The sequence below is a fragment of the Amphibalanus amphitrite genome, unplaced genomic scaffold (genome assembly GCF_019059575.1).
Source record: "Amphibalanus amphitrite isolate SeventyFive unplaced genomic scaffold, NRLGWU_Aamphi_draft 000073F_arrow, whole genome shotgun sequence".
In the NCBI taxonomy this organism is placed as follows: domain Eukaryota; kingdom Metazoa; phylum Arthropoda; class Thecostraca; order Balanomorpha; family Balanidae; genus Amphibalanus; species Amphibalanus amphitrite.
In genome coordinates this window covers 1185629-1196633 of record NW_024881569.1, presented here as the reverse complement: position 1 = coordinate 1196633, position 11005 = coordinate 1185629, and the positions used below count along the sequence as shown (strand labels likewise).

At 47.4% G+C, this 11005-nt stretch overlaps 1 protein-coding gene across 2 annotated transcripts in view; it reads right to left on the bottom strand.

Moving 5' to 3' along the window:
- Positions 1-2705: 2705 nt before the first annotated feature.
- The window catches only part of LOC122379203 (poly [ADP-ribose] polymerase 1-like), a 40937-nt gene continuing 32637 nt past the window's right edge, over positions 2706-11005 (bottom strand). For both annotated transcript variants that reach the window (XM_043361200.1, XM_043361201.1), the window contains exons 17-19: positions 4983-5143; positions 4577-4670; positions 2706-3972 (exon numbers count right to left, since the gene is read on the bottom strand). In XM_043361200.1, the coding sequence (XP_043217135.1) occupies positions 3814-3972; positions 4577-4670; positions 4983-5143 (414 nt within the window). In that variant the 3' untranslated portion in view covers positions 2706-3813. The remainder of the gene's footprint in view (positions 3973-4576; positions 4671-4982; positions 5144-11005) is intronic.

Genomic DNA, 11005 nt, shown 5'->3' with positions numbered 1-11005 from the left:
ACTGTCAAGGCTCCCAGGCCATGCCGTTTACAACGATTCATGTTGTCTATGATTTAGGAAATAAATAAATGATAGCTGAAGCTAAGTCATTTTGCCATTGCCGAGACGCAACTATTCACCAGGTAAGACAAGTTACAGGTTATTCGAGGAAGTTTGGCTGCGTCGATGCGCATAGAAAGATGGGATCAAGGCGATAAAATACCGATGGCATCAGCTTTGTGCGTCAGAGGTGCCATGCACGGAACACATCGTGACCAACTTCATTTGAAAACAAACGAAAGCTTTTTATGTTCTAGTAATCTTGCTTTTTTGCTTTTTTGGGCCATTTCGTTGTTCCATTTGTTTTGATGTGACGCAACGCCCTACATGATGTAACGTAAGTTTGTTTCATGAAGGCAATGAGTGTCTGAGTCTGAATCATTTTTCATTGCTTTTCCGCAGTGTCTGTGCGGCCTACAACCATGCATGAATGTAATGTGGTGTTTCCTTTACTTTGTCCACGCAGTTTTGTTTACAAATGCACTTGCTCAGACAAATGTGCGATCCTCAGAAGCCCCTTCAGATTCCTTGATCTGCGGATCACAGCCACCGAAAACTGCAAAAAGACTGGATTGCGAAGACTTGCACAAAGAAAATATGAACATCGCCCGATGCCCACATGCATTCCCCTTGTACATCAGGGGACAGTTGGAGGATATTTCCGCCACTAACGACGTTCACTTCGTTACTCTACGCACATCCCTGGAAATCAAATGGAACGCGTCTCATACATCGGTGTTGAATCCCTGCGCAAGGTCTGAAAATAGCTCGAATGGTGCTACAGAGTCGCGCCAGCCCACGTGGATACCGCAACTCTTCATATCTTCTTCACAGTCTGTTCATTCATTTCAGACTTCACCTGAAACAGATTCAGTAAAAATGAATGCTACCACGGGCTTCAGTGTTCGTCAGACACTATCAACGAAACTTTGGTGCGAAACGTCGTTGCAACGCTATCCTCTAGATGTGCATATATGCACATGGTATCTTGGTGCATTCCAGGCACAAAACTACTCAGTGGAGCTGCACTGGGACACGGGAGCGTTTTCAGTTGCCAATAGACATTTGACGTCAGGATTCAACGTGGCAGTTTCCTACAGACATCAGTCAGTCGTGCGCTACAAGTCACTAGGCTACAGGGAAGTTTCTCGCCTGTCCGTCGTTGTCAAAGTGTCCCGGAAAAGTTCGCACGCCGTCCTCCTGATCTTCGTTCCCGGCTTGTTCATGGTAATCATCGCTTGGATTTCCTTCTATCTTCCCGACGAGCTGGGCGAAGGTCGTGTGCTGCTCTCGTTCCTGAACCTGGTCTGCACAGTGCAGCTGCTGCGCCAGCTGAAGACGGTGCCACACTCGGGCGTCGTGCGCAGCATCGACGTCTGGATGCTCTCGGTGCTGACGTTCGTCTGGCTCTCAGTGGTAGCCTGCTTCCTGGACCTTCGGTACGCGTTCCGAGGCCTGGAGCGCGAACAGCAAGAGTCGGTAGACGACGTGCTATTCTTCTACCGGCAGCCGAAGCTGGCGAGACAGCTGGCCGATGAGAGCCACCGCGAGGAGCGGCAGCGCGCCACCCGGCGTCGCGGGGCGCTCACCACAGAGAACGCCCCGCGCCGCTTCAGTTTCGCCCGTCGTCGGTCCACGTCTCCGGCAGCGATGGCGGAGCGGCACGGGTTCGACATGGACCGGCTGCGGCGGCAGTCCACCTGGCACGGCGACGACCTCTTCTGGGACGCCGAGACGGGCGAGTCGCCCGCCGGCGAGCGCGTCGAGTGGTCCGAGTTCTACCAGTGGGCGCACGAGCGACACGCGGCCCGGCGGCGACCCGTCGAGGAGGAACTCGACGACGACGAAGGATCCCAGTGGAGCGTCCAGTCGCTTCTCAAGAGCATGTGGAGCATCCGCAAGGAGTACCGCTGGCTCACGTGGTCCGACTACGTGAAGAAGTGTGTCGAGATGATGTACCCGGTGTTCTTCTGTGTGTTCTGTGTGACGTTTTGGATCGTGTACGTGCACGACAGCTACCATGACGATGAGTCCTCTTCGACCGCTACCGAGGCGAAAGAAGATTATTTCACAGGTGTGTAGCCGCGAAAGCGGGTGCCTTATCTCGTGGATGACAATGGACGCAAGGTAGACTGCACCTGAAGGGTATCATACCAGCATTTAGGATTCAGATGCTCAATATTGACGGGTAATCGAGTCGATGAATACACCTTTAATGAGGACGGAGTCATGTTGAATGAGTGAACTTTGGAGTCACCAGAGGAAGACTTCCATTATGATTGAAGGTTTCGTAACTACCCACTGCAGGCCTCCTCGTCACAATGACAAACTACAAACTACAAAACTACAGCATGCTACAGCTAACGCATAAGACGAGGAATGCTTCCCATTAAACATGCATTTAGCTCGCACAGTGCCATAACACAAGTGTCTTGCTCTCTCTCCTCAGGGTGAAGTCACCTTTGTTACCAATGCTGGAAATAGTAGAAAAGACAAAAAGTGTCTTTTGAAATAACCTAGTGTTATCAAATGTTAAGCTACCCCGAATGCAAATAAATCTACCTGTCAATTAAAAAAAATAATTAAATAAGTTGCTGAATCTTAGTACCCAAAGGTCACTGCAATTGCAGATTTCTCTCTTTTCCTCCGAATATAAAAACTGTTTCTTTAATTATGAAAACGTATATTCATCATTCTACAAGCATGGTGGCCTACACGAACTCGAAAAAGGGCGACTGAAAGGTGGGGATGGGCCGACAAGCGTTATGCCACAAACATGCACCAAAAGCTTCTTCTTCACACACTAAACTCCGTGCGCCAACACTAAACTGCGCCGCAGCCGAAAATGAGACCGTCTCGGCCAGGAACGTTATCGCCATCACTGGGTGGGCACTGCCGACATACTGAACGCTCCGGCCGCCCAGGCCTCGGGCCAGTCAACGCACTAACAACACATTGCAACACATTGCAAGTGAACCACAGGACACGTGAGAAGTCCACTTAATCCGCTCACGACTCGGACTTACCAGTCCAACACATTTGTGAAATTCCACACTGGTAATGTTGCATAGGCCATCAGTCACAGGCAAGAACAAAGTGCACCCCAGGGAAGAAAGGAATAGGGAGGCACAAATAATTGCACATTGATTGTTGGGGCTCAATTTTGGTGAAAAGGAATATCTGGGACGAGAGATTACTCATTGCTAAGCATAGCCATTTCATTACACACTGCTTGATTAACATTAAGTAGCACAGTCTGTATTCTAAAATGCAAGGAAGCGGTTGATTTTCAGCCGAAAGCGAGGATTAACTACTGGAGCAATGTCAGCGGCACGTAATAGTGCCGATCCATGTGATAAACTTCCGAAAAGCGCCAAATTCTCACCCCCCGCCGCTCTGAGGGGACTGCTTTGTCTTTTGGCTACACATCATTTCCTCGTCTGTCTCCCCAACGGCACTTCTTCGTCACTCCTTTGACCTAATTCTCTCCTCTGCAGCCCTCACTCAGCGGAACGGCCAATCCCCCTGAACTGCAAATCCGCTGGAACGTTCATGGTACTCATTCCTCCCCCAAAATTCCTCTCAGAAAAGCATGACCATTTTAATGTTTCCCAGCTCAAAGACAATCAAGCTTTCACCCGTAGCTTGACAGCGACCCCGGTCCCTCCCGCAAGGAGCCCCACAACACAGCCTCTCTCCCCGTTCCCTCCTACCACTGTCATCCTCCGGCCAGCGGCCGCGCCCGACCTGCCAGGGAGCTCACGAGTGGTCGCCTCAGCGCCTGAAGTTGAAGTTGACCTGCAGCAGGTACTGAATGTGCGCCTGCGCCACATCGTACACGATGTACTCGTTGTAGAGCAGCGAGGTGTCCGAGGCCGTCGACTTGGTCGGCTTTCCCAGCGGAATCTCCACCTTCGTCTCGAGCAGGTGAGACTGAAAAAGGGCGATAGCGGCAGTCAGAACGGGTCGCACAAAAGACACCTTCGAATGTCGTACGAATAGTTAGTTCGTTTTTTTTTTCTGGTGATCGTAGATCGCAATACGGGAAGCATCAAAGTATTTGTTCCACACTGGGAAAAACTTGATAAAGCAAAACTATCGGGAAACTGAAATGTTCATGTTTTCGAAGAGAAATGTTCACGAAGGTTCATCCTATGTATAGATAGACGATCTTCTTCTTAAAACTACAAATTTTCCGACCGGTCGGAATAAAAGCTCATAGCATTAAAAGCTATGCTTAGTGCACCCCGAGTTTGGTAACACCTTCATTCAAAACAATTAAGCTGAATTTATACACCAAACTCGCCCAACAATAATCACGAATCATCACTTATTGTCCAACGTTTGATCAGATATCTTATATTGGTAGCTGATGATGACGATTTAGGATGACAACGAGGATATATCTCATGATCGGACCGATGACAAAATAACGTTTAGACTTAACAGCTTACCGTCAAACCGTCACCACAAACACACAGGGACCTACACCATCCGGATCGAGCGAGCGGACCTACGTGCCGAACAAAACACTCACCTCCTTCGGGTCGGGATGCGTCTTGCCCAGACCCTTGGTCGAGTGTTTTCCAGTCGGCAGCTTGGTGATGTACTCGGAATGTTTCTTCTCGTACCTGAAAGCAACGACGCAAAATCATGAACATAATCGTTATTAGCTATCGTAAAAAGAAGAAAACAAACACAAATATAATAACATTTTATCAAATTGAATGACAGCGTTTTCGTACAGACAAATGAATCATCGATACCCACGCAATTAACGCAGCGTGTATGAAAGAACGACACGATATCACAGATAATCTACTCAAATCACAGATCACTCATCACAGATAATATGATTCTCAACAACAACTAAATCTATACCAAATAGACGTTTCTTGTCTAACAGACGCTCTTCGCCACGACCCTGGAAGCTGCGTACTCACATGTTTCCCAGCGCCACCTCGCAGAGCAGGAGCAGACCCCGCGGGTTGGTGTGAGACGCGAAACAGTAGTTGGCCGACTTGGACACCATGTCGGCAAAGTAGATGCCCTTTCCGAACATGTAGCCCGTGGCAGGCGCCTCGGGCGGTGCGATCCGCAGACCCTGGATGAGGAGAGCGTCGTCATAGCAACGGGGAAGCAGGGACTGACGGGAACGACAGCGGCCACGCAGCCTTGGGTCATGCGGTATGTCATGAAGGTTACATATTCTATATATTTTGCATTTCCACAACGTTTTTAAATTATCTCAATAGCTTCTTAAAATACCTAAATTCTTTAGACATCTTCACATAAAGTGTATGCGACATTCCAGGTTATGACATCAGCCACCGCGCCGAAGCACGAGCTTGAATGAGCGACTACAAGGGAACAGACTTGGATTCATGACTAAGTAACCTTCATGTCATGAACAGACTTCTGTTCTCGGTTGTCACATGGAACATGCGTAGGTATCACACTATGCATTTCCGAGAACGCGACACTAGTTAAGCGCCAAAATAATTGTATTATATATATGCGCACAGCCTATGGTGTAGCTGACAACCAATATTAATTTGTGTGAAGCTAACCGGCTGTTGCTGTCCAATAGCAACAATATCTTTTGCCTATAACGTCACAAATTGCCTATGACAAAGCATGGTGTCTGCTTTCTAATAGATGTCGGTGTGAAGATAAAAGGTCTATACTTTTCTTTTGGACATTCATTGTTTTAGTCCCCCTCCCCGGGATTGAGTAGCAACTACTTCATCGGCCACCTCCTTGGGGTATGGAGATCACTGGCGAGTGGCGGATAAAAGTGGCTTGAGATACTGTGGAAATGGGCATAATTTCCAAAAAAAAAAAAAAAAAAACGTTTTCCAAGTTCCAAACTACTCGAGTGTTGCTGTGAAACTTAAAACAAACTTTTCCAAGAAAGTGGTTTAGTTTTCTTCCCATGCGAGAAAAAAGGCGAAGTTTCGTAAATTTTGGACGATGCGGGAGCGGGAAACGCCCAGAAGATGCCCCCTGGATCCGCCACTGATGGAGATGATTTTTGAGTGATGAATATTGAATATGTATTGCATCTTATTCTATCCTCCTCAGTTCTCATGAGACTTGGAATTTGAAGTTTTGAGCCAAACCAGAGGAAGAGGTCAAACACAACAAGTACTGCGTGGAAAACCATAAACCCCGCGATATAAAAACAGCTACGCAGACAGGCATGTGTTTGCGTCTATCGACAACTCGCGCTAGCGTCATCAAATGCCATTATTTTGCGACTGAATATAAAACGTCAAAATCCCCTGTTAATGTCTGCTCCCGCTGCCGATGTGTTCTTTTCTTGTTCCTTGCGCAACGTCGGCCGCAGTTATGTGTGATTGCGGCCCGTCTGGAGCTCCCAGTGATAGCTTTCTGATGACCCATTACCCGAGACGGATGCGCTACGTAATAGCGACAATAATGCTGGGTGAAAAAGTAACATCACTAACCACCGGCAACACGACTCTGTAATGTTCATTTCCGTCTTTCCCTGGTAATTCAGGAGCGAGCACGCTCCCTGACACGTGACAGTCGATACCGGGATAGCATTTCAACAATTTCCACGGACTGTGTAGGAGGACCTAGGTAGACACTGGAACGAAGTTATCAGATATTTTCGTTCCAGGAATTGGTCAAGAATATCAAACACTATAATTTGGAATGGTCATGCATAGATTATTCGAACACATTACTTAATAATCAAATCTTTGCTAACGCAATTTCCATGCGTTGCCGAACCATTTCTAAAAAAAAATGACAAGCAAAAGAGCCAAAGTAAACTAGGATAAATCCAAGGTGACAGGTTCTCCAGCAGTGCCAACAATAACATGGCACAAGCTAAATAGTTATGGGTAAATCCCAACAAACAAGCTTAGACTGATTTCAAAAACTTGGACGGGGCGGACAAAAACTGCTAGAAGAAAATCGCAGTGGAATATTTTCCACTTATTAAAGACGTCTCCGATGTAGATTAAGCTTCACCCAGGCGGGGAGGCGGCGGGGGCGTTTTTGGCAACGCTCGCCAGTCTTGCGGCGGAACTTGGCATAGCTTAGCATGCAACAATTTCGCATCATGTGTGAAATTTTGGTCCCAGATCACCTGAGGCCAATTAATCATGTCAAGCTAAGCCGTCCTTCTAAAAATTGAGTGATCCTGTCATTCTCACTCCCCACAGCTTATCACCCAGAAGGCCAGAAGCTTTACACTCGCTGTATTGCATGAGGGTAGCAGTACCAACTACACGTTCAAACTCTGAATAGGTAAGGGTTCTGAACAGGCCCCCCCCCCCTCCAGCTGCAAGTTTCCATTACTCCGGCTTCAGTGGATCCTGGGGCGGGCCTTGAGACAGCTATTTATAGTCACCGTGTAGACAGCGAGCACAAGCTACCACTTGCACGGACTTGGTATAGGCTAATACTAGCATCCCGTGCCTGAGAGAGCCCACGTCTATATGGAAAGGCCCATGTGATTAAACCAAGTGGATGGTGCCACCTAACCTGTCTTTACCCTGCTACCAAATTGAAGCTTGATTGCAAAAATTATGTAGCTGCTGGTGAAGGCTTTGCCCCTTACCTAAGCCTTGTTCTGTCCGTTACAAAGTCAAATTGCATTCTTCTTTGTTTGTCCAATAATGTTTCAACAATGCCATTTAAGCACTTTAAAAACAAAGATGGAAGTTACATTACATACAAGCGGGGCGCACATTTCGCGCTGTAGAGTGTAATGACTCTCGTATCTGTGGAGTTACGATTGTGGAGCTGAGCCGTCCTCTTATAACGATAATTGGCTGCTACATGCCGTACTGGAATTCATCTGCCGTAAATTTTGAAGAGTACACAATCCTGACGGGGAAGCTTGATGCATTACTCTCTTCGCTAAGACCCTCAGCTCCAGTGGTGCTTGTAGGCGATTTTAACTGTGCTCTGCCACCACTGTCACCAGAACTGCGCCCACCGGGCTGGCACCGTCTTCGGGGTTTCTCTCCGCTGAGTCTTCTAATGCAAGACTTATTGGACGACCACGGACTGACAGTCGCCGAGTTCCGGTTCTCGCAACCAGTGGCGTACACCTATGCTCGAGCTGACGGCCAATCGCACATCGATCACATCGCTGTACCGCAATGTCTGGTACCTCAAGTTCATGATTGTCGCATCGTAGCCCCCTGTGTGGACAACCTGAGCCCACATCTTCCGGTCCTTTGCAGCGTGGTGCTGCCGTCTGCCTCAGCTGGCACCAGTCTCGATGTCTCCAGCCCTCCACTGAATATGGGTTCCATCCATTCAGAAGTACTAGATTGGAGTTGTCCAGAAAAACTGCAGATATATTTGTCTTCTCTGGACGAGCTTATTGGTGCTTGTCAGCTCACCAACGGTGCCACCCCGGATGAGATTGACGAAGCAATTACACGATGCATACATACCGCTGCGCGAATCGCCGGATGCTCCAAGTCGCGACGTCCCCCGAAGCCCTGGTGGTCGCCTGATGTGGCAGTGGCGCGGGATCGCACTCGTTTCTGGCATCAGATATGGGTAAACTGTGGCCGTCCTACCCTCTCAGCAGTGGCACAGTGCTATCAGGCTGCAAGATCTGCTTACCGTCACGCCCGCAGACGTGCAGCAGTGACGCGGATCGAGAGCGAGGCCCACACTCTCCGACTGCTCCGCCGTGACAAAAATCTGACAGCCTTCTGGCGACGTGTGCAACAGATACGGCGTAATGGACTCAAGTCGGCCTCTGATCTTTCCGCCGCCGACTTCCGCACCCACTTCCAGACTGTGCACCAAGATAGTCACAGGCAACTGACTTTGGACCAGCTCCAAATTGCTGAACATGTAGATTCTCGACTAAGGAGAATCCGTAACGATGCATCCGAAAGAACGGTTTCAGCTGGACAAGTAGCAGGCCTCATTCACCGGTTACAGCGTGGGAAGGCACCTGGTATAGACGGCATCACGGCGGAGCACCTTCTCTATGGTCAGTCGCCTTGTCTCCTGTCAGCTCTGGCGCACCTTCTCTCTGTCTGCCTGTCCACGTGTAGCGTGCCAGCTACCTTCGCTGACAGCGTTATTGTACCCGTGTTGAAGAAATCTCAATCGGACCCTAACTGCTTGGACAACTATCGACCGATTTCAATCACAACCTGCGCATCTAAGCTGCTCGAGCTGTTAGTGCTAGACGAACTGAACGCCTCATTTGAACCTCATCATCTGCAGTTTGGTTTTATCTCCAATCGGGGCACCATGCAAGCGTCTTTGTTGGCTGGAGAGACCATACAGCAGAATCGAGCCAGGGGTCTTCCTGTTTTTGTCGCAAACCTTGACGCGAGGAAATGCTTTGACCGAATATGGCATGACGGTCTGTTCTTCCGTCTGGAAGATTATCTTAGCGACTACTGCTGGTGCCTCATGGTGGGTTCCGGACAAAAAGTCAAATGATAAAAGGTAAAAGGATGATTAGTCAACAGACATTACGTCAAAAGCAAGAAGTCAAAAATCTTAAAAGTCAACAGGTAAAAGGTCAACAAAGAGGAAAGTCAAAAGTCAAAAAGTCAAAAAGGATAAAACGTCAAAAGATAAAAAGTGAAATTGCCAAAAAGTCAATGAACAAAAAGTCAACTAGCATAGAAGTCAAAAGACAAAAAGTCAAATGGACATGAGGTCAAAAGACAAAAAGTAAAAACGGCAAAAAGTCAATTGTCAAAAAGTAAAAAGGACAAAAGTCGAAAGACAAAAAGTGAACAGGACATAAAGTCAAAATCCAAAAAACCAAAAGGACAGAAAGTCAAAAGGACAAAAAGTCAAAAAACAACAAGTCAACCGGGCATGAAGTCAAAATAAAAAGTCAAAAGGTCAAAAAGTCAAAAAGACATATAGTCAAAGTCCAAAAAGTCAAAAGGACAAAAATCAAAGTGACAAAAAGTCAAAAGGACAAAAAAAGTGAAGAGTACAAAGGTCAAAAGACAAAAAGTCAACAGGACATAAAGTCAAATTACGAAAAATCCAAAGGAAAAAAGCCAAAATCCAAAAACGCAAAAGGACAAGTCAAAGAGACAAAGTCCATGACACCTGGATCATCAGTCATTACATACATGAGATAACATTTACAAACAGCTGTTGTACACAATTAAGCAGGATGCTGCACAATATAAACTGCATCATTGGACATTGAAGCGAGACTGCCTCCATTGCGCGACTGATGGGGATTCCCATGGCCCGCAACCGCGACTCAGCTGGTCACACGGGCATGCTTGGCTGAAATCTGACACACGTCCGCTGACACGTGCTAGGTGGGAGCTCGCTCGCATCGTAAGGTTGTCATGAGGTAGCGTTACATGATCCTTCGAGACAACTGGCTGTCCCAGGCGCAGTTTACTGGAATTATTTCAACAAATATAGTAACCCAGAATGTTATCGATACGAAAGGTTCGCTTGCTCAAATTTCCTATACTGTGTAGGGAGACGTTTCTCATCAATTGATTCCGTCACGGGTTCTATTAGCGATTTCACACTTTTATTATAGTTCAAGCGTACCTATTGTATGGTACAATTGGTTGGTACAATAGTAAAGCGCGTCGTTTCTTTTAGATAGGTGGAAGTTGGAACGAGAGGCAATTGTGTGATTGTCGGATTGTCCTGCCTTGAATGGAACGCTCATATTAGCATCAACAGACAACAACCTGTTAATATTCACGGACTGCATACTTATAAAGGTGACCAATTTTCATCGAAAGGTACGACTACGGACTGCATACAATTAACCCGCGCCCCGCTGGGGGGGGGGGGGCAGAATCTGCCCCCCCCCTCCCGTTTTTCGCCAATAACTTCTAAACGCGTTAGGCCAGCGACGTCAAACTTTCAGTACCTTATCATACATCAATTTGACACGTTCCCTGAAAATTTGAGCGAAATCCGTCGGAAAATTTTTGAGAAATTGACGTTTTAGTGA